The sequence below is a fragment of the Myiozetetes cayanensis genome, unplaced genomic scaffold (genome assembly GCF_022539395.1).
Source record: "Myiozetetes cayanensis isolate MyiCay16 unplaced genomic scaffold, myiCay2020 scf23, whole genome shotgun sequence".
Classification (NCBI taxonomy): Eukaryota; Metazoa; Chordata; class Aves; order Passeriformes; family Tyrannidae; genus Myiozetetes; species Myiozetetes cayanensis.
This window is the reverse complement of record NW_026087445.1, coordinates 4,989,163-5,015,952: the sequence shown is the minus strand read 5'-3', so window position 1 is coordinate 5,015,952 and position 26,790 is coordinate 4,989,163. Positions and strand designations below refer to the sequence as shown.

General features: G+C 46.2%; 1 protein-coding gene across 23 annotated transcripts in view; it reads left to right on the top strand.

Moving 5' to 3' along the window:
- The window catches only part of DNM1 (dynamin 1), a 64,744-nt gene that overhangs the window by 12,223 nt on the left and 25,731 nt on the right, over positions 1–26,790 (top strand). For 19 of the 23 annotated variants that reach the window (XR_007629462.1, XR_007629463.1, XR_007629464.1 and 16 more), the window contains exons 2-13: positions 10,341–10,414; positions 11,513–11,662; positions 12,010–12,213; positions 12,706–12,804; positions 13,468–13,628; positions 14,567–14,709; positions 14,789–14,924; positions 16,095–16,162; positions 17,144–17,282; positions 25,227–25,313; positions 25,499–25,569; positions 26,020–26,071. Coding sequence is in view for 17 of the 23 variants with exons in the window: in XM_050320241.1 (XP_050176198.1) it covers positions 10,341–10,414; positions 11,513–11,662; positions 12,010–12,213; positions 12,706–12,804; positions 13,468–13,628; positions 14,567–14,709; positions 14,789–14,924; positions 16,095–16,162; positions 17,144–17,282; positions 25,227–25,313; positions 25,499–25,569; positions 26,020–26,071 (1,384 nt within the window). In the remaining 6 variants the exon portion in view is untranslated. Of the gene's footprint in view, positions 1–10,340; positions 10,415–11,512; positions 11,663–12,009; positions 12,214–12,705; positions 12,805–13,467; positions 13,629–14,566; positions 14,710–14,788; positions 14,925–16,094; positions 16,163–17,143; positions 17,283–20,499; positions 20,639–25,226; positions 25,314–25,498; positions 25,570–26,019; positions 26,072–26,790 lie in introns of all 23 variants that reach the window. The other 4 variants (XM_050320242.1, XM_050320244.1, XM_050320239.1 and 1 more) reach the window with 1 other exon arrangement.

Genomic DNA, 26,790 nt, shown 5'->3' with positions numbered 1-26,790 from the left:
CTCTGGGATGTTGCTGGTGCCTGGTATTGTCTTCTTTGAGAGTGGAAATTGCAGGGAGATTCTGGAGATACAATTTATTTTTTTTTTTTGCCAGGGTGTACATAATTTAGAGGAAAACTTTCTCTGATGGTGAAAATTCAGCAAGGCAGACAGAAAGGTCTGCTTTACAGCTTCTGGGGTGGAGAATACATCATGCACTGCAATATTTCTAGTGTTATGGGTGGGTATTTTTTACATGAGTAAAACCAGCCTTGTTTCCTTCCTCCTGGGATTGTAATTCTTGAAATCAAAACTGCATTTTCCACAAATGTGTAATCCTGACTGCCACATCCATTCAGGATACACCAGGCTGCTCATTCCCTCGAGTTCCTGAGATTGTCATGCAGAATCAGCCCTGTGTTATTCTTCACCCCCAATATCCCAAGGCAGCAAGTTAGATGCAGGACTTCATTTTCTGTTACTCAGAGGATCCCAGAGGAAGCTGCAGAGCAGCAGTGCTGCAATTTTCTGCTCTCTCCAGGCTCTCCTTGCCCGGCTCTGCAGCCTGGAGTCAATGCGGCATTTGCTATAACGGGCAGTGACTTTTTGAGATCAGCCACTGTCGGCTGTACCACTCTTGAATAATCCTCCACAGTAAAATGCAGAGCTCCAGACAAGAAAATCCCTTTACAGCTTGTGTTTTTTTACCTGCAAAACCACAAAGAGTGAATTGGGCTCAGGAGTGCACGTGAGGTGCCGGAGTGATTTGATTTCCCATGGGTGTTCTACGTCCTCACGTATTCTGGGCCGACCCATCTGCGTGAAGACAGCAGGGAGGGAGCTCAACCCTCAAAATGGAGGAGGGGAAGAATATTCCTGATTAATTCTCTCCCAGCAGAGATGAACTGAAGCAAATGACATTTCGGATGAGACGGTCGGGTTTGTGTGCTGGGAGTGCCTCTTGTTCTTCCTGCAAGCTCTTGACCTGTAGCTGTAAACACTTGCTTAAAACCTCTCAGCTGCAGCAGCTTGGGGCTGCTGCCCAGCAGTGAGGGATGCAGGAGCTGTGTGGGCATCAAACTGATTTGTTGCTATGGAAACAGTAGATTTCACCATGTTTTAGGGAAGTAGGAGGGGAATTATCCCTCTGGGCCTGGTTCTGGCGCTCAGATTGGATTGGCTGCTGCACAGCAATTGTAGAGCAGCAGCCCATGAAGGGATTATCTATCCAGTCACTGATCACAATTAGGGAGAGGAGCACGTGGATCCAGTCTGCTCCCATTGCAGGCTTCCTCCACAGGGGTGACAGGACATGGTCACCATGTGCCAGGATTCCCAGGGTCACAGCCCTCCTTGGCACTTAAAACCAGAGAGTTTAACCTTGGCTGCTCACAGCCAGAAAGGAGGAGCTGCATCACAGTGCAGGCAGCTGGGACTGGGTCCTGATCAGACTCCTCGGTTGGGATGACTGAGGGGATGAACTCTGTGCCTCAAAACACCTTCTAGGCAAGAGTTGAGAACTGTTTGTGGTGTCTGCAGGGGGAAGCAGAGATCTGTCAGACAGGCTTGAAGTGTTGCTTGCTGATGAAATTATGAAATTACTGTACACCAAATATGTCCTATTTGGTGCATTGCTTTCAGAAGGTGCCAGTGCTTGAAGTCCTGTGACTGAGGGTGATGATTTTGAAACCTTTTTTTTCTAAAATGAAAGTGAACCTTGTGAAACCAGAGAAGGGATCAAAGCATGAATATAAATCTTGAACAGGTTCAAATAAGAGCAGTACTTACTAAACTCCATGTTTTCCTAGTGGTCTGTAGTACCAAGTTTGTTAAAATGGGCCCAGTGCTCTTGTGCAAGATCCCAGTGCTGGTCCTTCAGAAGGGACTGACCAACACCTCTGTGTTTTGGACTCTCAGGTCCTAAAGACACTTGCCTATCCAAGCTCCAGCAATGACTGAGAGGGAGTGATTTCTAGATAAAAGGAAAGCAGTCCATGGAAAACTGAGCCAAAGGGTCATGTCTGTGTATAATGTCTGTATATAGGGGCTTCCATATGTGTTATGTAAACTGAGTTAGGGATGGAGGGCAGCTCTAGCAGAAATTCTTGCTTTGTGCTCTGTAGTGCAGCCAGTGAGTTGATTGGATGGGATAATCCTGGTTATGGATTTGCAGGGGAGCATCAGAAGAATATAGCAATATCCCTGCCTTACTTTCAGGTCATCTAAAAATATAAATATATATAGTAGACTTAGAAAGTCAGGCCAGATCCTGCTGTAAGGTCTACCAAGCATAAAGCTCGGGGTGTGCCGGCTTCCTTGGAATTGCTGCAGACATACAGCAGCAGAAATGCCTGGGGCAAACTCTTGGCTATGCCACTTCACTCTGCAGGCCCCCAGGCCTTTGATTAAAAGTATAAGAACGTTTGTGACCTCCTTGGATGTCTCTGGCTCTGTGGAAGCAGCACAGCCACGAAGCTCTTTAGTTGTGCGTCTGATGAAGTTGTGCACTGAGGCTCTGGAGCAGCCATGACTTGGCATAATGCACACAGCTGTCTTCCAGATTCTGCTGGACCCTGAAGCTAGTGGAGTGTAAAACAGGAAAAAAGACAGCCCAAAGGATTCAAATCAAAACAAACAATAGAAAAAGTTCTTATCTTATCCCACTGCTTCCAGAGACCTGCCGAGAGGCACGTGCAGGAGAGGGGCTGGGATGCAGAGAAAGGAGATGTGGAAAGATGGAATGAGAGAGGCAGTGACTGCCATGGCTCCTGGGAACCAGTCTGTGCAGTCAGAGATAAGGCAGAAAGGCAGAATTTAGTGCACTCTGGAAGAGATTTAGTGCACTCTGGGAGGGGTGGGGGAGAGAGCTGTTTCTAAGCAAGTGTTCATGTAAAAATTGCTGTGTGCTTTCCTTTTGGCTTTTGCAGGGTCTGGGAAGGTGCTGCAGGCTGAAGTCTGGACACGGCCATTGCAGCTGAAGTGAGAGAACATTGCACAGGGTGTCCCCTCTCCAGTTGTCTGAGCCCCCTCAGCACACACTTGGCTCAACAAATGTGTTCTGAGCGGGGAAAACACATTTTTGAGTAACACTTTGGATGTTCAAGGCATGTAGATCTGCCCAGAGACCCACAAGAGCACGTGAATATGACAATGCCTTTGAGTAACAACTCTTTACCCTCTTCTGTAGGAAAGATCTCTGCTCTACCAAAAATTACCAAGGCAACAGTGCTAGAGACTGTCACCTGTATATCTAGATCAGTGACCAGTAACTGTGATGTGTCCCAGGATGAGAGGACGAGCCCTGTGGCTGAGGTGGGAGCTCATTTAGCTGCTGTCTCTCCATGGCACATCATTTAGCCCCAAATGTCAGTGAAACAAACCTCACCATTATGCCTGTTCACGAGGAACTGGATCTGACTGCCCAAACTTGCTGTGTAGGCTTTCAAACAGCCAGGCATGCAGCTTTCTATGGAGGTGGCTTCTCTTGGAGGGGGCAGTCTCCTGAAAGGTTTCTTGTCTTTTCAGCAGAGCCTGTGGTGTGGGGTCGTTGTAGTTTTTGAAATGTTGTGGTTTGCAATAAATGTAGGTTCCTGATGTGGCTGTATTTAGTTCATATGTTAACTCTGTCCTCTCATGTTTGAAGACCCCTCACTTGCTGGGCCCTGTGCCGGTGTCGACTGCAACGCTGTGCAGGGGAATAAAAGAACTCAAGGCAGACAGGGAGAAGGTGCCAACCTGAAAAGTTACTTTCTAGTTTGTTCTCTGTTATTTCTGACTCTTGTTTTCAAATTATCCACTAGGATGCTATAAATGGGTCTGTCTTATACCAGCAGTTGTGTTTTCCCTGCTTTGGTGGCACCTGTAGGTTTTTGGGAGCTCACTTTATGCACAGCAAACTCCCACCCTTGTCTGCTTGGCCCTTTTGGTTACTGGCTCTGGGGGAAGGTGGCCAGGTGTTAGAGAGACTGTTTGAGGGCCAGAACTATTTAACAAAGCAATTGTAAGTGTTCCAAGCCAGCACAATAGTGTTAACCTCCCTCTGCACTACTGTAAATAGGATCTCAAGGTACAAGGCAGTGGGAAGCCTTCTCTTTAATTTTTTTTGTTTCTGCTAACATGTATATTATGATGACACTCATGAACTATTGCCTGTCTTTATTTTTCACAATTGTTTTCTCGAATAATGAATCTCTGTGCACAATAATATTGCCAGTATACTGGAAAATGGTGTGCTTACAATAGATCTTTATTTCTATATGTATCCATTGTCTGGCCGGTACCAATCACACCCTACACCAAATACTTATGGAATTGCTCTCTTTCACTGTGGGTCAGGACTAGACCTGCTTGTGCAGATAAATAACACACATTCCCTGGCTTAAACTTAGCTGAGAGTACTGACTTTAAAGGGGAAAAAAACCCATGGCTTAACTAGGAACGAGACTTACCACGTGGTTGAGTCTGTATGACTGGTGTCCAAGTTCATGTGGTGCAGCATGGACAAATATGAAAGCAAAGGGCAGAGAAAAGCACTTTGGTTAGCAGGTTGATGGGTGGTTTTGTTCATAATGCACCTGCTTTTAATGTTTGCTGTTCCTCTTGGCCTGTCTGGCTTTTTTCAGCTGAGAAGCACTTAGAGAAGAGTAGAGCTCGTAGAGGCCACAAAGTTAACAGGAAGGTCTAAATCTGCAATGCAGTGCTCTTGTGGCAGGGGAAAGAACAAATTTGTCCTTGTTCTTGCCCCACATCTGAGTTGTGGAATTGCTTACGAATGCACTTGCGTGTCACTTGAAGGATGGGACCAGGAAGGTGCTCCAAGGGGAGGTCCTGCATCAGCTTTCTTCCCTCTGGTGGAACTGGATGATGTCTGATATGAAGGAGCACCGGGAGTTGTTGTCCAAGAAGTGGAAAGCCGCTACTGTTTCCGAGGTGTTTATTTAGGAGTCAACATGATTAACAGTAAATATTTTTAGTGTGTGGATAATGTGTCACAAAGCTGTCAGCCTGTGCTCTAGGGGTTCATTCTGCTGTGCTGAAGTAAGAATATGTTTGAAAACCTAAGTGGTGTGCTGTGAGATGAAGTGCTGTTCAGGGAAATGTATGAGCTGTTCACAGCCTGCACGAAGATGTGGATTTTATCAGTTGGTGCAGTGATTGCAGGAGTTGTTTGTCCAAGGTACCAATACCTCAAGATTGGCTGGGGATTCTTGTGATGCATTGTGTCATCAGCAACTGATGAAGAACTCTAGATCTGGGGGTGTGTGAGTGATGAATGATCAACTGCAAGACTTGACAGATGAAGACAGTCCAAAACTTGAGCAGGAGCAGGTCTGAACTGTGTAACCAGACAGTAAAATCCATAGGGGCAGGATTGTGTTTCTTGCAGTAGATTGGCACAGTGCTTTGTGCAGCATAGCTCTGATTGAATTGCTGTCCCTGGGCACCACCAGAACACAGGAAATTACAAACACTGGAATTAAAATTCAAACAGCCATGTGAAATTATGGAGGATGTGTGAATTTTCATTTTCTGAAACTAATATAATCCAAACTGGGGATTAATCACATCCCTTAATACCCTATTTGTCTATAGGCATTTAATAAGAAATCAAATTGAAATTAAATGATCAGATGGTGGTTTTCACTTCTGTTCTTTAGAACTACTTTTATGTCTTTATAACCTGCTGTTTTGGCTCTCCAATTGAGGCTTTACCTTCTCTTGTGCTTTCTAATTGAAGAATCTCAAAGGATCTGCAAAGCACTGACTGCAAGGATGCTGTGCTGGTATATCTAGACGAGGCCTGGATTTGTATTTCAGAGCCCTCTACAAACAACTTTCCAAAGAGCTTTTCTGGAGGCAGGGAAGGTAGTGTAGATAGAAACATTTGGTCTGTGTTCATGGAGAACGAGAGATGGGCTGGTTTTGACTGCTGGTGAGTTCTGTTGCAACTTCAGTGAAGACTAAAATCACACATGAAGAAAGCTTTGGCTCAAAGTCCTTTCACAAATACACGTTCCAGGTACCAGGAAGGTACAAAAATGTTTTAATTATGTGGTACAAAGAGTAGCTTGTTTGCAGGGCTCAATAAACCACGGGCAAAATTAAACTTATAGTCCACTGACACATGTTCTTGGGTTTCCCTGTGTATCATCTGTGTATCTTTTCCTTGTTGGAAAATTGAGTTCTTGCTGGGTTCAGAGCTGGTTTTTATGAGGGCTTGTAAAAATGCAGTTGTAGTGCCAAGATTGCAGTAAGTCTTCTTGTCTGGCCATATTGAGCATTTTAGAAGATAACAGCAAAAGGAAAGTGTCTCTGGGTCTCTCTGAAGACCTGCATGAATGCAGTCTCCTCTCATGAGTGTGTTTATAGCCAAAATATTAAATTTCTTGGCCAGTGCCCCATAGTGATCTTTTGTAGTAGCAATGAATAAACACAAGAAACATGTCTAAAAGTTTGGGTAATCCCAAACTTTCCGTATGGGTATCAATTCTACTTTTTTGATTACACCTGTCTTTGCTTCCCTTTCCATAACATATATGTTGAATTCCATAAGCAGTTTGTCAGTCTCCTTTGTTTCATGAATAGTCTGGGGGAAGTGCCTTTGGCTGATGTTACCTTTAACTTCTAACCCTTTGTACTGTGCAAGTCATTAAATGAACTCTGAAACTCCTTCACAGAGCAAATGTGCTTTTTCTGTCATAGTAACACCTTGTTGTTCTGTTGGATTCCATATTATCCAGTGCATGGAGGCTTTTTGTATATAACATTTGGCTTTAATTAAAACAAACAAACCAACCAACCAACAGAACTGTTAAGGAAACCTCAATTCCCAGTGCCCTGTTTATAAATGTATTATTGCATGACATCAAGATTGCCTTAACATGTTTCCAGCAGGTTTGGATTTTGTTTCAGTCTGCAGTGACTGCTAGATTGTTCCCCAGCCCTTCAGTATTTTTTCATTGCCGTGTTACTAATGCAGCTTTCAGCCCAAATCTGCCCTTTAATGCAGCTCTGCATATGAAAATAGAAATAAGACTGGAAGGGATGATGTGATTTGACTCACCCTGGGGTAGCTGCTCGAGAACTGAAGTGTGAGCACTTCAGAAGTGAGCAGTGCACAATTCAGGTCACTCCCCTGCCTGAACTCTTTCAGCCTGAGGCTCAGGCTTGGTTCCTTTTCTTGTCGTGGTTTAGAAGAGGACACCTACCCCTGATCAGGCCAAGAGTTTGCCTCTCTCTGACAGTTATTAATAAAAGATGAATGTGAAATACATGTAAATGAGTCTTCCAGTAACTGATGCTTTGGGAAATTGTAGTTTATCTGAGCCTGGTTTTCCAACTCTTATACAATTCTTGGAATTGCATTACCAGAACCAATACATCCATATCTTGATAGTGAATTTTGAGCTAAGGAAGATAGAAGCAAATTAAGTATTTATATTCCCCAAGTACAGCTTCTCTGTCTGTTTTAGCTGCTTCTTTGTGTGTTTTCTGGCTGAAGCCTACCCAGAAGAAGTGGCACAGTGTGGTGACATTCCTGCTTAAAAGCTTAGGAAATCAAATGCTGTCGTGCACTTCTGCATGTTACAAAGCAACAACAAAAAAGAAAAGGAATTTCCAATTCTTATGATCCAAAGTGAAGGAGGAAAACAGGGGGTTGGTACCCTCAGTGTGAGTAACACATTTCAGGCACAGCCTTGTAGAGGGATGGGTGCAATGAGGCTGCTCTGATGTCACGCTGGAGGCTGCCCTGTCTCAGCACACGTTATCTCTGAACGCTTATTCCATCTTCCTCTTTCCTCCTCCAGCCTTGCTACTGCATGTCTGCCTTGCTGGAATCCAATAAACCAGTTTAACCCTCCTGCTCTTGCCTGCCCAAGTCACTGGCACCTGGTGGGTTTTATCTGGTGTGTTGTTCCCCTGGTTGTGACCTGATGTCATCGCTTGGGGCTGCTCTTTCCGGAGCAATATCTGTGTGTGTGTAGATCTTCCCCCAGGCTCTGAGGTGACCTCAGGCTGTACTGAGCATGTTGTTTGTGCCACACGTGCTCTGGGGTTGCAGTTTATTTGCAGAAGCAGTTTGTGGCCCCTGCAGGAGGGCAGGCAGGACTCTGCACTCTGCCAGCTCCTCGTGGAATTTACTAATCCACGCTTTTAGTTTCTGTGAGTTGAAAGGCTTAGCTGGAAGCAGAAGGAGGAAGGAGTTTTTCCAAGAGGCTGTGAAGAGAAAGGAAGTGAAGAAGAGGAATAGGAAATAACATGGATACAATGGGGTGATGCTGCATCAGTTGTAGGTTGTTTTGTTGTTTTTTTTTTTTTTTTTTTTTTGGCTGAAACTCCTGACAGGAGCCAAGTGTAGAGAAGGCCTGAAAGTTGAACTGCATCTACCTCCCAGGAGTTTGTGGGTAAGAACACATGAATTTTCTGATGACAGAGGTCAGACTGCACATTTTCACTCATAACTAAAGCAGCACTAAGATTGTTGATTTAGGCTGTTAAATTTGGCTTATGGCTTTGTCTTGTCTTATATGAGGACCTGGGAGCTACTTCAATTAACACAATAAACTGAATCTTTTTTATAATGCTGGAACTCAGATGTCACATGGGTTTCCCATCTACCTTTGTCCTGAGACTTCTTCCCTTAGTAGGTATGAGAAGGAGAGCAGAAAAACTGGGACTTTGGCTGAAGCAGAAAGACTCAGGAAAAGATGGAGTACAACATGAATGGAATCCTGCTTCCTAGTGACCTCATGCTTGTAAATGCCAGTGGTCCTTTTCCTCCAGTAAAGCAGGACTTGATACTACAAGCTGGAGAGCACTATCTGTGCTGGAAAGGGAATCTGTAGTCATAGGGTTCCTTTTCCTCAGGTACAAGTTCAAAATAAGTCAGTTCAACTCAGATAGATTTGTTATGCTAAAAACTGATGCCAGGGTAGGACTTTTCCACATACTGACCACAGGCATCTATAGGAATGGAGCTGAGACAGCAGAAAGCTGTTAGAATGATGCAGTGCCTCAGAGATTCCAGGGTTAATCCCACTGGAATGGGAAAACTAGAGCTGAATTATTTGAAAAACAAATGAAAGACAATCCCCAGTTAACCCTTTGTACTTCAGTAAAATCTAAAATAATGAGGGTGGGTTACAGGCTTATTTTAACTGGGAGAGTTGTACCAGAGGTTCCATTACTCCAGCCTTAATAATTTATAGATGTTTTTATTGGAGGTGTTAGAAGTTGTAGAGTGCCTCCTTACACTCCCTTCACTTGAAGCTATTCTCTCTAGTTTTTAATATTACCAAGTTATTCTGACATTCCCACAGATGGAGAATTCCATTTATAGCTGAGGAGGGGCAAATATGGAGAAGTAGAACAACTTGCATAGGATCACAGAGGAAATCAGTGGCCAAACCAGGAGCTGAGACAGAACTGCTCGAGTCCTTGGCTGGTGTGTTCAAACAAAAGCTCATTTCTCATCCTCATGGACGATGAACTTAACCTTGTTAAGTTCATGCAGGACTAAGAGGAAGAGCTCAGGTTGGAGAGCCCAGGATTTCTCATTCAGCAGAGTCAACAGTTCCTCCTGAATTAGCAAAATTATTCCTTGCCACAGCTCTGAAGGGAGGGAGGATCGTGTGCCACAATCCCAGCAGTGTGGGCAGGGCTTCTTTTAACAGAGCAAACTTTATTCATGGTGTAGGAAACGTGTTTTGGGGTGATTGGGGAAAAGGAAAAGCAAAGGAGAACTGGTGGGCTGTGGCTGCTAAGTCAGCATTTGGAGAAGGAGAGCGAAAGGCTGCTTTCCTTTGAAATGATTTGAAGTGCACAGAACTTCAGGATTCTTGGGAATACAGAAGGAAACTGATGCTTATGCCTTGGTTATTGGCATTTGGTTATTCCTCTTGCCTTGGCTGCTGGTTATTCCTCACTTGTGTCACGTGGTGTTTGCTCACTGGCACAATGTGGTGTCTTCTCAAGCCCCAAGTGCAGGATGTGAGTGGTTTTTTGTTGTAGTTTGGGTAATTGGCTTTTGTCAGAAGGAGGCAGGCTAGTTTTTAGGCACTGCTTCAGCTTCTCTTTGCTTTCTGATGAAGATAATTTTTTTCTGAAGTACAGACAACTGTATTAAATGAGACTTTTAGGTACCTTGGACCTTGGGCTGTGCTGTCACAGCCAGGATTAGAGGGGCTGTGCTGGGAGTATAAACTTCTTCACAACAAACTTGGGGTTTACCGCCTTAAACTTCTTTGTGCTCGTGGCTGAGACTCCCTCTTAGAATCCACATATGCTTATAGAAGCAGAAAAGCTGTGAAAGGGGAAGGAAACAATCACTCACTCATCCAAAACTTCCTGTTTCATTTCAGGGACTTTCTGCCACGTGGATCTGGCATCGTAACCAGGCGCCCGCTGGTCCTGCAGCTTGTGAACGCCAGCACAGGTATGGGAGCTCCCTTCCCTGTGTGTCCAGCTGGATTGCTGTCTTAGCAAAGGTCTTATTTGATCACTCAAACTGCTTGGTGTGGAGAAAAGAAATAAGGATTTCCCCTGGTAAAAATGACCTGCAGCTTTTTTTCCTGTTTAACGTTAATGATTCATCAAGTGTTCAGGAGCAAAATGCTTCGTAGTTTGGGTTTTTTGTTGTTTTAATTTATTAGTCAAGGCTCCATTTGTACACATATCACAATTTTCCTTTGCCTGTGCAGCTGTGACTAATGAGAGGGTAAGATCTAAGAGCCAGATGACCCTGCTGATAACGTGCTGCAGTAAGGGGGTGAGATAATGTGCTGAAAACCCACTGTGAGACCTCTGGAATCCATAGAAGAAAGGCCACAGAATTCTGTGCTTGATCTTTTGAGCAGTTCACTGGTTTTGCTGCTTACTTGAAGGATATTTTAGTATCCCCTTTAAGTTTAATATTCCCCTTAAGTTATGGCAAGATCTCATCCAGGAGATGGCAAGTGAATGTTTCAGGGTACTCATCTTCTCCTTGATAGATCAAGTTCACCTGACAAGAATCTTATCTACATCAGGGAGACTGATTTGACTTTCAGGAGGCTTTAAATTGGAACAGAGGGTTCTTGGTTTGGTTAACCTGTTCAAGGGCTGACACAAGAAACCCAACGAGAAGCCAATTCAAAATCATGTCAAGAGAAGATTTAACTTTTTTTCTCTCAAGGCTTTGAGTCTGTTCTCGATACATAATGAGACTTTTATGTACCCCCTCAACACTCTAACACAGAGCTAGTCCAAGTTCTCCTGAGTACCAGGGGACCTCCCCTGCTGCAGGCAGGGACGTGAGCAGTTTGGTTGGTATCAACCCTGGATTGTTACTTCAGTGAGAGCAAGTGGGGAGACCACCTCTGCTGAAACAGAAGCTGGATTGTGAAGATGTTGGGCTCAAATGAATTATCTCAGATTTCATCCCTTCAGCTGTGTTTTGGTGTGTTTTGCTTCGGGATGTGATGCTTTCATTACACTTTTGAGTGTTTCTCTGATTTCAGTGACTATTTCTGACTCTCTGCTTCTTTTTAAATAGAATATGGCGAGTTCCTTCACTGCAAAGGAAAGAAATTCACTGACTTTGAGGAGGTCCGTTTGGAGATTGAGGCTGAAACGGATCGTGTCACTGGCTCCAACAAAGGGATTTCCCCTGTGCCCATCAATCTCAGAGTCTACTCTCCCCATGGTGGGTGGAACCAACTCTTCTGGCTCTCCAGTCTGCTATGAACTGAAAAAAAATGCACTGTCATCCCTTCCCTTTCAGTGTAGTGTATGTGGAAGCACAGTTTCCCTGATCATTGTGAAAACAAATGATTTAAAGGGAAGGGTGATGAGATCACTGACAATCACACTTGTAACTAGTTCTTATTGAGCAGTAACAAAAAGGAACTGGAAAGCCCTGCGTGCTTGTGTGTGTGTGCATCTCTTGTCCCCATTACATATCAGAGACACTAAAGCTCTGGGTGGCACTTAAAGACCAGAACATTCCTGTGTTAACACTCCATTATCCTCTCTCCTCTTTCCTGTGTCCAGTCCTGAACCTGACTCTGGTGGATCTGCCGGGTATGACAAAAGTCCCCGTGGGGGATCAGCCCCCTGACATCGAGTTCCAGATCCGAGACATGCTCATGCAGTTTGTCACCAAAGAGAACTGCCTCATCCTGGCAGTGTCCCCAGCCAACTCCGATTTGGCCAATTCTGATGCCCTGAAGATTGCAAAGGAGGTGGATCCTCAAGGTAAATATCTCTTAATTTAGCCTGACATTGCTGGACAGCGGCCTGATTTTTGGTTCTGATTAGCCCAAGTAGCTGTGAGCTCCCTTCTGTTATCTTGGGATGTATCTTCACCAACAAACATTCTTCTGAGAGGTATCAGTGAGTGTTAACAGTTGCTGTAATAGAACTTCTGTTACTCCCCTTTTCTTCCTTTGTCTGAGCCCCATTTCTGAAGAGTTGAAGGATTTCCTTTGCTTTAATTGTCTGCTTTTGGCCTGGAGAAAAGTAGGAAAATGTGCACTAAAATACCTCTCTGCTGTGTCGTAGCATTCAGCAGGATATAACTGAGAACTGAGCTCAATTTTTGTCTGTTTTGCTCTTGTGGCCTCTTGAATGTGATGGGAACTGTAATGTTAAAGAGCCCTTGAGTAGCCAAGTTGGGCAATCTGTAAAGAGAGGAAAATATTCCATGAGTTGTTTGCTTGAACAAGTGTATTTGGTGTTTCTCCACAGGCCAACGCACCATCGGGGTCATCACGAAGCTGGATCTCATGGATGAAGGAACTGATGCAAGAGATGTACTAGAAAACAAATTGCTTCCCCTCCGTAGAGGTGAGGTACTTCTCAGGCTTTGTCCATCATCTCCTTCCTCTGTGTTCCTTGTGTGAGGTGTCCTGGCCTCCTCCTCTTCCTCCAGTGTGTCCCCTTCCTATTACATCTGCTACAACCTGTGGTTAAGCCACCTCTGTTCCAAGCTGGAACTGAGAAAAGTTAGGGAACAGGGATCAGTCACGTTGTTAACAGGGAATATTTTGGGTATTTAGACCTTGATATGTAGACCTTTACTTTCTGTGTTCTTCTTTTAATAAGGCAAGCAGCAAAAAGGGATCTCCTGACTAAAAGACTCCCCTCCCTGTCATAGTAAATAGATGAAATGATTCTGGGCTGTAGTAGCTGCTGTGTTATAGCCATGGCAGAGGACCTGTCCTAAGGGCTCTCACAGAAGAGTCTGAAATTATTGAGATTAGGGTGTGCTTTGTGTTTGGGGAGCAGTAATAAATAAGCTAATTCTCTGGTCCATGCATACCAAAATATCAGAACCTGGACCATTCAGAGGAAATTCTAATTTTAGATTCTTCCAACTGTCCCTAATAATGTGTTACCACCAGAACCCCCCTTTTGCAGTGCTGCCAGCTGGGTAACTTCCTTCTCAGTCTGAATCTGATTTATATCTTCATCCTTGCAACCACCTGACCTCTGACCCTCCTCTTGCAGGTTACATCGGTGTAGTCAACAGAAGTCAGAAGGACATAGATGGCAAGAAGGACATTCAGGCAGCTCTGGCTGCAGAGAGGAAGTTTTTTCTCTCCCACCCAGCCTACAGACACATGGCTGACCGCATGGGAACCCCCTTCCTGCAGAAAGTGCTGAACCAGGTACTGTCCACAGTTCAGAGCTGCTGCCCACGGTGTCTCTGGCTGTGCTGGCCAGCAGGGCCCTTCCTAGATGGGGAGAGTACAGGAGAGGCCTAAAACTTGTGCTCAGCAAACTGATAATAGTTCAGATTGCTTTGCTGCAGTGAGACTCGTGAAAATTGGTGAACTCTTCCTCATGGAAATACCTCATGGTATTTACACTATCAGAATGCAAGGTCTTTCTGGTTAAGTTAAAAGATACCTTCTAAATTTCAACAGGTCTCTGTACCTAACAGTGAGCTGCAAAGATTGATTTAAATGTGATACTGGTACTGATTTTCCCATCTCCTGAGGCTGCCTTATCTTCTGTCTTGGACAGTGGCAACTTACTGTTACTTCCCTCTCTGCTCCTTTGAAATACTCTCTTAAGTGAAGAATTACTTTGTCCTTTTTTCCTCCTTATTGGAATATTCATCTTTAAACTGGAGTTTTCCACAGCTGTGCTCTGTGGAACCCTTGTATTAGAACCTCATCAGTGGTTTTGGCTCCTTCCACCTTGCCTTGTCACCCTGTTGAAAAAGGGCTTTACCACCACCTCTGGTGTCAGTGGTTCATCTAAAGACACAATGGCCCTTGTGTGAATTGCAAATGCTGATACTTTTACTGAAGTTTATTCTTTGGTTTGAGTCAGGAGACTTGTGTGATTTGGAGTCTTGTACCAAACTAGATGGTAAACTGAAGGTCAAGAACAGAGGTGTGCAATAGGCAGGAGCTGGGGAGGTGGGATATGAGTTATGAGCTGAGGGTATCTGTCCTGGGACAGACCTTCTGTTAGGACCACTCAGAGGAACTGACCACAGAGAGGAGCATTCCTCTTTATTTTGTACTGCAGTGGTAGAAAACTCTTCCCAGTAACTACCTAGAGGTTTATCGTCATCTTAAACCTTCTCCTTGTGCAGCAATTGACCAACCACATCCGGGACACCCTGCCAGGGCTGCGGAACAAGCTGCAGAGCCAGCTGCTTTCCATCGAGAAGGAGGTGGAGGAGTACAAGAACTTCCGCCCCGATGACCCTGCCCGCAAGACCAAAGCTCTGCTTCAGTGAGTGGCCTCGGCTGCCTGTCCCTCCTGGAGAGCCCTGCTCAGCCATGGCTCTGCTTCATGTGTTGTTTCCTTTCAGGATGGTCCAGCAGTTTGCTGTGGACTTCGAGAAACGCATTGAGGGCTCTGGAGACCAGATTGATACGTATGAGCTGTCAGGAGGAGCGAGGATCAACCGCATCTTCCACGAGCGCTTCCCCTTTGAGCTGGTCAAGGTACTGCTCCCTGTGCTGCTGAGATCCACTTTGTCTTCTTGCCTGTTACCTCTTCTGTCTGTCTCCTTGCTCCTCTTGTTGTCTTTCATCATCTGACTTTCCCTTCAACTACTTTGTTTCTTGGTTTTTCCTTTTATCACCTTTTTAAATTGTTTGTCTGCGTTATTGGGACCTTCCCATAGTACCAGCCTTTCCCTCTGTCCCTGTTCTTGTGACAGAACTTAACTTTCTCTGGGCTAAATGACAGCATTTCTTTGGCTTAATTCCTAAATGCTAAATGAAGTGTGCAAAATCACTGTAAAACAGCCAAGAGTAAATCAATGCCTGAGTGCCCTTGCAGATATGTTGTATCAAAGCTACTGTGACTGAATTGCACACGGTATGAGTGGTGCTGAAACTTGTACTTCCTTGATCTGAGCATCAGACTAGATCTAAAGTTGCTCTAACAGATATCCAAGAAGTAGGAAAAAGTGTGTTGGTGTACCTGGGATTACTTCTGTCAGTCTCCTGTCAATGGCCTAGAGGTGGGGACAGGGTAGAAACTGCTCTCCTGTCTTAGTTGTGGAAGAGGATTTTTATTGAGTGATGGTTTTTTTGGATGGCAAAGTACACCAACCTGAGCAGAAGGGGTTCTGAAAATCTTTCATTTTAATGTCAGTTGTAACAAACTTGAAAGCCAGTTCTTTCTACTTTGGCATTTTCTGCATTCTGCTTCCTTTTCTTCACATTTGAATAAGATGAGAACATTTTAATGAAACACAAGAGCCTGCCTTGTATTAGACTTACAATTCCCACACAAAAATGTATTATCCATTTGTGGTGTTCGCTGAAAAAACAGCTGCCAAGATCTTGGGAGGCAAAACAGTTTGTTTTAGAAAGCCATCTAGCACTTCAGTCCTGTTACTTTATCTCAAAGAAGCTCCTTGAGAGCAGCTGGGGCTTGGCATCTGTAAATGGAGGCCCTTAGCTGTTCATGTGTCCAAGATGTCCTGCACTGGCAACAGAGGCTTTATGGCTGGGCTCTGTATGCAGCACTTGGGCTGATACCTTATCTGTCACATGACAGTGCTGGCATGGGGACCTCTCCTCTGTAGAACATCCTGCTGTGTCCTGGGGTTGTGCAAACAAGTGTCAAAAATAAAATTCTGATAAAATTCTCTCTGGGCGCAGATGGAGTTCGATGAGAAGGAGCTGCGGCGGGAGATCAGCTACGCCATCAAGAACATCCACGGCATCAGGCACGTATCACACACTAGGCAGAACCTTTGGCTGCAAAGCCTTGTAAATACCTCTAGACCTTCCAAGCGGAGTTGAAGACTTCAGAGGTACGGTAGGTCAGCCAAAGGGGAGGGATGACCTTCCTGCACCACTCCAGTGGCTTGAAATCTGGGAGTAGGGACAATCATCCAAGCCAGTTTGCTTTCTCTTCCCATGTGAGAGTCACAGAAGCCTAAAAGGTAAAAGCCTGGGTGACCTGACATTTTTTCCATCCTTCTTGGGCCTTGACATGCTAAAGGGTATAAAGAGGGATGCAAGCCCATACTAGTCCTTTATTTAGTTAAAACTAAAGCACTGATTCTCGAGCTAGCCAACAGTTAGTTGTTCAAAATAGGTGTTGGTGCTGAGCACCTCCTCCTTGAGAGATCTGAGGGAACATGGGGGTGCCCATCACCAGGATGCCACTGGCCCCAGGGCATAGTTAGCAAACAGGTCTGTGTTCCCCTTGGTGTGGGAAGTTGTCAGAAAGCACAGCCCTGACTGTCCCTGAGTTGTGCAGCTCCTGGGAAGGTGAGGAGGGTCTTGCTCAGTCACCAGCTGAGTTTGATAAAGGGAATCAAACATGTTAGTGTCCTGACCACTGAGAAAATCTCTCAGAGAAGGCCTCCCATCTGCTGCACAATCCTGAGGTCAAACACACTGTAGAGGGGACAGTCCCACCCATAAGCTTGGTGGCTGAGGTGAAACGGTGACCTGGCCATGGCTGTCCAGCTAAGACCCATTCTGCCCTCAGCACCTCCTTCCTGGGAAGCGTCAGGCATTCCTCACTGTCCATGGACTGCAGTCAGGGCTTGGCCCCAGGGGACAGGACACTCCCCAGCCCCGTGTCCCGGGTTTTGGTGGTGGCTGTGCCTGCTCCAAGACGTGTGTGTAACGCTGTGACATTCTCCTTGCCCCTTCTCCCCCTCCTGCCTTGTCTCGTCCCCACCCTGGGTGTTTAGAACCGGTCTCTTCACACCCGACATGGCCTTTGAGACCATTGTGAAAAAGCAGGTGAAGAAGATTAAAGAGCCTTGCCTGAAATGCGTGGACATGGTCATTTCGGAGTTAATCAATACTGTTAGACAGTGCACCAAGAAGGTAACCAGAGGCAGCATGGAGTTGGCACCTTCCACCCGCTCGCTGGCTGCGGCGCAGCATCGTGACCCGGCCAGGGCCTTGCCTGCAGCCACACTTGGTGTTTTAACCACCTCCTCAGCATGACTAGACCTGAGCAGCACCAGCCTGGAGCGAGCCAGCCAGCAAGCCAAACAGCAAGGGAAATGCCCTGGGACCCGGGCCGTGGCCCTGCTCCCTGAATCTTTTAGGTCTGAGGGGTGCTGGAGATGTCCTGGCCACCCCTTTGTCTCTAGCATTGACTCCTGGTTCCTTCTGTATGGCTGCATTTGACTTTAAATTTATTATCTGTGTTTATTTACGGGATTTAAATTTTGTCCCCTCTGTTCTTGTGGAAGTGAGAGGGTTAATCCCAGACTTGGGCACTGTTCAGAGGGTGTATGGGGCTGAAATTTAGAGGCTACAGCCCTTAGAGCTGTGGGCTGCATCTGAAGGAAATGTTCCTGTGGTGTTTGGCTTGGTTTCTGGCTGGTTTGGTCCACATCCTGTTCTGGGAGAGCAGCACATGGCTGAGAAGAAGCAAGTTAGAAACGTTCATCAACTTCTGGGCTCCTCCTACTCTCTTTGAGAGAGTCACTGCTTCAGGCTGTGCCCTTTGGGATCCAGACTGGTATTTGGTAGGGTTGAGGGAGGGAACCTGCCTTGATTCTGCCCTTTGGATGTGTCAGCTCTTGTTCCTGAGGCTGAAAGGCAGCAAGATAAAGATGAGTAGAGCCATTCTTCTCAGCCATGGCTTGCTCCTTGGGGCAGGGCTGGGTGCTGGTGAAAAGGCACCTCAGTTAGGATGGTGGTGTGGGCACTGGAGACTGGAATCGCCACTGGCTTTTCAGGTGCAGGTAAATGGGCACTGCAGGAGGTGTCTGGAGAGTCTGACACCCTCTGCAAGGGTGGGGACAGGTGCCCAAGTGGTGAGAGAAATGCCTGGTCCTTAGGGCCGAGAGCCTCTGTAGAAGGGCTCAGGCATGCAGGCTCTTGCTTTGCCCTCCAGGCCAGACTGGGGGAGCAAAGTGGACACAGTGAGAGATTGCTCAGGTTTCTAGAGTGCTGGAGGAGTTTCCTTTTTCTGTCCTGCTGTCCTCTCTTGGGGTGTGTGACTGTGGGGAGCACCCAGAAAGTTGCCATTAGAGCCTGTCGACAGGTAAGCACAGGCCCTCGGGCTGCCAAGTATCCAGAGTCACCTGCTAACTGGATCAGAAGGGCCCTTCTTTTTCATGCCCTCTGAAGCTTCTCTTGATTTGTCCTCCATCCATCAGTTGCTATTTAAAACCTCCCATTCGTTCTTTCACTTTGCACCCTTTCTTCCATTTCCTAATTAGTTTTTCATTGTTTCTTTTTCTTTTCTCCTTTTACTGACAGTTGTAGAATAAACCATCTGTTCTGACAGCAGCAGGTTTCTCAAGTGATCAGGTGGTGGGTACAGCAGGGTGGGAAATAAGGGCGAGAACAGACCACAGGGATGGAGGGGAAATGTCACAGATTCAGGAATAAAGGATTCCATTTTAGTTTGGATCCCATTGCTGAGGTGTTGATGGTTGACTTGCTCTGTGTGCTGTTTAGTAGCCATGGTTACAATTTTGCATCTGAAGAAACAAAATATTGTCATTCAGGTGATAACTCAGGTACTGGAAGAGACTAATTTTATATATTTCTTCTGTGCAGGGTCCCCCCCAGAAGCCTGGTGGGGGAAACTGTACCTTGAGCTTAGCAGGGCAGCTGGGTTAGTAGGAAACCACTGGTGAGCCAGAGGATGTGAACTGAGCTCCAGACATGCCCTTGCTTTGCTCAAAGGGGGTGTTGTTGGCACCTTGAGAGAGACCTTTGGGTGAAGCCAAATCCTGTAACGTTCCAACTCTTCGCTGCTTAAAAGGCAGATGCTTGTACATCCCATAATAGGTGTTGAAGAGTGTTTTAATCCTGGTGTTGCTTGGGGACTTGCAGGTGTTACCCACAGAGATGTGAAAGATGAGGTGAAGGGGTAAATACCTGATTTACGTGAGGTGGGGGTTATTTATAGCTACCCCAGGGTTTGTTGTTAGCTGCAGGCACCCCAGGTGTGACTCTAACTGTTCCTTTGGAAAGGCAGCATCCCCTTCCCATGCCAAGGGGATGTTGTTCCTTGAAGGCACTGGCAAAGCAAATAATGGCCCGTGGTAAAACAAGTAACTCAGATTGTGTAACAAAGAGCATCCTGGTAGAAGCTCTGAAGTGTCAAGTGCTGAAAGTATTTTTTTTTTTTTTTTGGGTGCTGTAGTGCTGAGTTTGATTGATCTTGGCCATGTTTTATTAACTTCAGTTTCTGTGGACTTTCTGCTCTTCCTTAATGGAGCCATTGAGAACACAGGCCACTTAATATCAGTGGAAATGAATAGTTCCTGATAAAGCTCCCCAGGCCTGTGTTGGGTCTGATGCTACAGGTTATTATACATTCTGCTGGGGCTACAGGATGCTTTGTGTAGCCGTGGATGTCCTGGAGCAAGTTTGCATTTCCCTAAATACTGGGTACATGTGTTCTTACTGAGGAAGCTGATGCTGCAGGGAAGGTGAGTGAGATGAAATCTGTTCCCTCAGTGGGGCAGTTTACCCAAACCCCTGAAACTGAGAGGCATCAGCTCAGTTCTGCCAAAACAAGGTACAAGTGACAGACCTCTGCAGGTCTTAGTCTGACTCCTGTTCAGGCTTCCTGCACTTGGAATAAGGAAAACTTGATGGGGAGATAACTGTGGTGGGAGGGAAAGGGAAATGAGATACAGGGATAAAGGGAAATGAGACATGGTGAACCTCTAGGAGGAGAGGCAGTGGCTCACCGTGGCAAGCAGCTTTGCCTTAAAATCCAAAGAAGCTTTTCTTCAAGAAGAGATCACTTGATCCCTGGGGGAGTTCCATCCATTCATCTTGCTCTTGACAGCTCACCATTTCACTGGCCCAGCTGCTCCTACCCCATTCCCCTTTGCCACCTCCATTTGCCTGTAGACTCTCCTGATACTTGGCAGTGCACAGGCCCCATAGCAATGCTCACCTGGTTCAGTGAACTAATGGAATGAACCAAAATCTCACTTCTCATTTTGCCTTGTGTTTTCTCTCTTTTCCCTTCTCCTTCCTTCTTTCTTCCTCCTTCCTGCTCTTTCTCTGCTTTGCTTTCTTCTTCCTCGTTGCTTCCTCCCACCCTTCCCCTGCCATGCAGAACGGGTCTCTTCACGCCTGACCTCGCTTTTGAAGCCATAGTGAAAAAGCAGGTGCAGAAGTTGAAGGAGCCAAGTCTGAAGTGTGTGGATATGGTAGTGAGTGAGCTCACATCCACCATCAGAAAGTGTAGCGAAAAGGTAAAGAAACAACAAATAAAAATCACAGAAAGGTTAATGCCCCCCCCCCCACCTCCGCTTCCCACACGCTTCCACGCTGTTTCTCCACACACACAGACACCCACCAGGAACTCCAGCAAACCTAGAGAGGAAAAATGGATATAAAGTTGCATCTAAAGGAGAGCAGCAACCTGCAGGTACAAGAGCAGTTCAAAGGCAGGCTGAGAGAAGTGGGTGACAACTGATGTGCTCTTTAGCTGAGAAGTGAGCTGGGATCCAGTGGAATATCCCAGCATCCCTTGTATCTCTGTCTGGCTCAGTGACATTCACCTCAGTGTGGATCAAACCCTTCTCAGGACCTGTTTGTTGTGCCACTGCTTGCACGTTTGGAACTTCTTACTTGTTATTTCTGGGACCCCCTTAAATCCAAGTAAATCCTAGAAAAAGATAAAAAGCCAGAAAAAGACCTCCCATCCCCCCAGCATGAGTGGTCTGCAGAGCAATGTTGAGCAGTAGCATCTACAAAACAACAGCTGATTAAAAGTTCGAGGTGCAAGATGTTCTGCAGGAGGCATTCAGAATCCCAAAAGGCTTTGAGAAAAGCTTTTCCAGGCATTACACCCCCTTGCATCATTCTCCTGCTGATCTCTCACTCCATGGACTGTGCTCAGTGGGAAATAGTGTGATGCTTTTCCTTGTGTGCTGTGAACCACGGGAGGTGAAGCCTGAGGGCAGCAGCAGGTGGAGAGTGATAGGGAAGGTGTCAAGTACGACTTGGAGGCTGGGGCAGGAGTGGCTTTGCTTCCCAGGCTGGTTCCCTCCAGGAGAGGGCACCACATGCCTCCTTAAAAAAAAAAGGCAGATGTGGCAATTGGTGTTAAAGTGACCAGTGAGGGGCCAGAAACGTGTCTGTGGCACAGCAGAGGTATGTTCTGGAAACTGAGTTGGAAAGGCCTGTTCCGTGGCTTATTTTAGGACTTGAAAATGACAATTTCCTTCTTCCAGGGTTACAGCCAGACTCACCAACATACAGCCCTAAATTGGGAAGGAAGTTAAGAATTGATATGGGTTCAGAGGGAAGGCAAGAGCTGAGCTAATAAGGTTGGGCTCACTTTAGAAATGGAGAGCTCATCCCTCCTCTGTAGAGAGACATCTTTGACATGTCCTGAGCTCTGCCCAGTCTATTTGTTGAGTCCTGCTGTTGCCAGATTGTGGGGGCTGCTGTGGTAAGGCAGAGTAACCCCTTTCCAGCCTGTTTCTCCTGTGGATTTTTTTATTTTGATGGGTTTGATTGCTTGCACTTTGTTCTGTATCTGGCTGGTGATGTCTGCTCTGGGTGGGGAGAGAGAAGGATGATGAAAACCCCAAGGGTGTTGAATTCCATTTTCTCTACTGGACCGTGTCATAGAGTGGCTGGATACCCACTTGCTCCGTGGATTTTAATCCATGATGTGATGGAGAATCCTGTGAGGATTTTCCAAGGTGATAGTAACAGTGACATAGTAGGAGACTGTAATAAAAGGCTGTAATAAAAGCTGCAGAGGCCAGGGAGGCAGATGCTAGAGATGTAAAATAACTGCCTGAATGAAAATATGTAGCAGTAGTACTGGAACATAAAAGGAAGGCTTTTAGTGATGCTTAAAGTCAAATGTCTGCATGTAGTGAGAAGATTAATCTTGCCTGTACCTTCCTCTGAAAGAGCAGGAAGGGACAGCCATAGGCCACTTTAGGAGAACAGCTGCACCGAGATGGGTTCTGGTGGCATAAGGTGGTAACAGCCCAGGGACATCAGTTAATTTGCAATATTTATTTTGCATGTTATAGCTCTAACTGCTTGACATGGACAAGAGCATGTGCTATTAGGGGGAGCATCTGGAAAAGGCTACTTTAGGACTGATGCTAATTGTAAGGTAATACCCAACCTGCTGTGTTGTGGACTGATGCTGCCTTTCAGATGACAAAACCCTTTAAACTCACCAGAAGTCCTGCAAGGCTTCTTGGAAAGGAAGGCTGCTTGGGCTAACACCTCTTGAATTAGCTTAACAGTCCTGTAGCCTTGGTTTGTTGCTGTCCTGAACTGTTGTGTGTTATTGTTTGTTCTCTCACAATTATTTCATTTCACCCCAGATGGTGAAGAAATCATTGTATGTGCAGTTGATAAAGCTGTGTAGATGGAACAACGTGAGACTGTCAATAAAGAGCACAGAACCCATCTGTGTTCACAGAAGTCCAGTTTTCCTGTATGAAAAGTTGACTATTTCTTGACTTTTAGACAAAGTTGAGGGCTGAAGACGACAGCCATTAACAGCTGTTCTCTGACTGGCCTGATCCTGAGCTTCTTCCCATTGTTTAAGTGGAGAGTAGCTCCAAAAGCTGGTGTAAGCATGACAGCCCTTACATTTAGGGGAATAATGTTTTAGCCAGTGTTTTTCCAAAAGCAGGAGCTGCACTGCAGCATCTCCCAAGTGCAGGAAGGTCTTGCAAGTCAGCAGCCCTTCAGCTGAAGGTTGATCTCTGGTGTGCTGGCAAGGACTCCTAGAATCTGCAGAGAGGGGAACTAAGGAACACTGGGACAAATTTGGTTTTCAGAGAGGGCTGGAAGCTTGTGTTTTGATTGAACAGGCAAATGCAGCTAAACCAGGATCGAAACCCCCCCGTGAGCTGGGACGCGATCCCGGGCTGCCAGACCGTGCCCCTCGAGGGGTCGCCTGCTCTCCTGTCTTTCAGAGTCATGGCATTTCTGGGTGCTGTTTGTGAAAACTCCCTGCCACTCTGTACCCTGCTGCATGTTCCCTGGTGGTGTCACATCCTGTGGCTTGTTTATCCTCTTTCCTTGCCCACCCTTTGCTGCTCCTGTGCATGCTTGGGGTTGGAAGCTCCTGCATGGGCACTGATGCTGGCAATTTATTTTTGCACATGAGTGTTGCTGGATGACCTGAACAAACCACGACTTGTTTTGCACTTCGTGTGCATTTGTACTGGTTGGGACTGGGATGGTGGGGGAGAGGTTTGATGTGTTTTTTGTTTGACTTTGGTGGTGTTTTGTTTTTTAATTTGAAGCAGAGAAGCTGAGACTTGCTCAAAGGTTTTCCAACTTCCTGTTTTTCTGTTTGACATAACTTGCCCATCTATCCTTTGCCAACCCCCCAAAGGAAACAGGAAGATTTCCCTGTCTGTCTCTGAAGCAACCAGCTGCCTGAACCATAAAGATCATGGAGAACACCCAGTTTGTGCTTTTAAGATGAGGTGGTGGTGGAGGGGGAACACTAATTGTTTTTTCCTTCCTCCGTGGCGTTCAAAACAAACCACGCATTTAAAAATAGACAGTGTCAAATCTTGTCCAGATTTCAGTTCTGGGCTATTGCAACTTGCTTGACTGCAAGGGAGCTGAAAGGGTTTGGGAGTATTTTTAGTCAGATGTTAGGAATATTGGTGGTGGTTAGTGTGGGATGTGGATTCCAGTAGTGATGCTGCACATTTTGAGGCCATTCCTTCTAGCATGTTATAATTACTTATGTGTACAAAAACAAAACAAAAGGGCAAATCAGTTGAAGAAGGTCTCATAAATTGGAGGAACAAAACAAATGCAGTACAGGTCATAGGCAAATGAAATTATTTTTTTTTTTTATGCACCCCCATAATCAAATTGAAGGTAATAATAAAAAAAATGGGGGAAGTTATTTCATAGGGGATAGGTGAAGTAAGGAAGAAAGGGCTGGATCCTGGATCTGGAGAATTAATTTCATTTGACTTGTGCTGGGCCTGAGCTGAGAGGCAAACACTGCTGTGGAAATCACTAGAGGCTTGTGAATCTGGGCAAGAAGGGAAGTGCTGTGTGAAACCCAGAGGGCTTTAAAGGTACCAATTCTAGAGGGGTTGCTCATTTATTATCTCTGTAGATGATATTCTTTTGAACCACAGCCAGTAAAGTCCTTCTGCTCCTCTCTCTGGGCAGGAAAGGATTCCCTTCTCAGTAATGGGGCAACAAGTGTGGTACAGGTGCAATGTGAGCACAGAGCTGAGCTGAGTGATCCTGCTCCAGTAGGGGTGGAGAACAGGTAGAAGCAGCTGGAGACAGATCCTTGAGCTCCTCAGATCCTCTGTCTGTGCTTGCAGATGTTGGAGTGGGCCAGATGCTTTCACCTAGTGCCTCAGCAAATAGGGATTGAAGCCACTTCACTTCCCAGGTAGAATTCCCATGGAATTTAGCAGGTTGTACCAACAGGCCATTCACCTACTGAGCCTCCTGGAGTGAGTTGTTGAGCATCTGGAGAAACGATTCACTTTAACACAAAAAGCCCAACAAGCAACAAGCAGGGCATTTACACCTGGGGTTTGCCCAGTGCCTCGTGCCAGGAACAGTGTGCTGGGTTTTGTGGTGAGGCAGGAGGGTTGCTGCAAGAGTGAAGCCCAAGACAAGCAGAAATGAACTTTGATTCCAACAGACCTCCAGGAACTTGGAAAAATCTGTCTGCAAGTCCAGCTTTCTAGAACTCCCCTCAAGAGTGTCTGGCATCAGGGGTGTATGTGTGCATGTGTACCTGTGGGGGGGCTGCTGCCCCCTTTGTGCCTCCCTTTCCCATGTGCACGTGTTTTCTCTCTCCTGCAGCTCAGCCAGTACCCTCATCTGCGTGAGGAGATGGAGAGGATTGTCACCACCCACATCCGGGAGCGAGAAGGCAGGACCAAGGATCAGGTGGGGATCAGGAGCGTGTGGAACAGGGGGGACACCTTTGGAAGGGGCAGTCTGGGTGTCAGGGGCCTGGCCCAAGGGGTGTGTGGCTGCAGAGGGGATCAGGTGAACAGTGTGCAGGGCCCTGCCTGCCCCTTGAGCAGGGTCAGTCACCAACATCTTGCTCTGTCTGTGCCTCTGTTTGGCAGGTCATGCTTCTCATCGACATCGAGCTGGCTTACATGAACACAAACCACGAGGATTTCATTGGCTTTGCCAAGTAAGCACCCACCTCCTGTCGCTTCCTCTTCTCTGCAGGAGTTTGTCTGGCCTGGAGCTGTTGAAGTGAGTGGGTGGCACAGGCCCTGGTGGAGATGCTGTGCTCCCAAGAATGGTGCAGCTCTCAGTGTTGCTTGGTTTTAGTGGCTCTGGATTGCGAGGCTGGGGAGGAGAGCAGGGATGCACGGAAGGGTCAGTTAAAGTATTAGGGTTGTGTCAAGGGAAAAAAAGCAGCAGCTGTGGAGGGTGAGTGATCCAGTTGTGGTTCATGTGGGAGTGAGAAGATGAGTAGACCAGGCTCAGAGAGCAGATGGCAACAGGCTGGGTTATCAAGGCTTGGAAGCCAGTGGTGGGGGGCAGGAACTCACTGTAGCAGCTACCCCAGGGGAGCAGGATTCAGGTGATCAGGAAGAGCCTGAGAAGTTGTGAATGTCTCTGCTGTTGTTTGCAGTGCTCAGCAGAGGAGCAGCCAGATGAGCAAGAAGAAGGCAGCTGGCAATCAGGTAGGCCAAGTTCCATCTCCTTCACTGCTGCCAGGAGGACGTGTTTGCTACCTGGAAGCTACCAGGTGGACAAGTGCTGGGCTGGATGCAGCAGTGCTCCAAGTTGGATTTAAATTTTTTTAATGTTACCTCTTTATTTTTTTTTTTAAACGCATCAAAGTCTGTTTATAGCTGGAGGATAGTGTTTAAGGCTCCCTGCAGTCAGGAGGAACTGAGCATCTAGCAGCAGTGGAAGGGAAGAGTTGTGGAGGGAAATGGTGTCTTGGTAATCCACATCTGGTCTTGCTTTTCTGGTAGAAATTCCTATTAATGTTATGGAAATTCCTGTTTGTTCCTTCACTAACTGTGCTAACCCTTCTGCCAAGGTGAGGGGTACAGAGCACTAGGTCTGAACTGTTACAGTACAGAATTGGCCTTTTTAGTTCTCTTTCCCATCAGTGGTATCTGCTTTCTGAAAAGGGATTTCAAGACAAGTTCCCAGAGTCTTTTCCAGAAAATTTCACTGGATATGTGTAAATCTCTGTCCAGGGAGATGAAGGGTGTTGAACACACCCATGGGAGAAGACAGCAGTGGAGGGGAGGAGTTCCCTTAATCCTTCAGGAACTGTAAGGAGTGTACAGACAGTTAAAGAGAGGCTAATGACACTTTGTCCCAGATTTGCTGGGGACATGGCAAGGCTATCTAGGCTAAAAGATCTTGTAGAAACAAAGCCTTACAA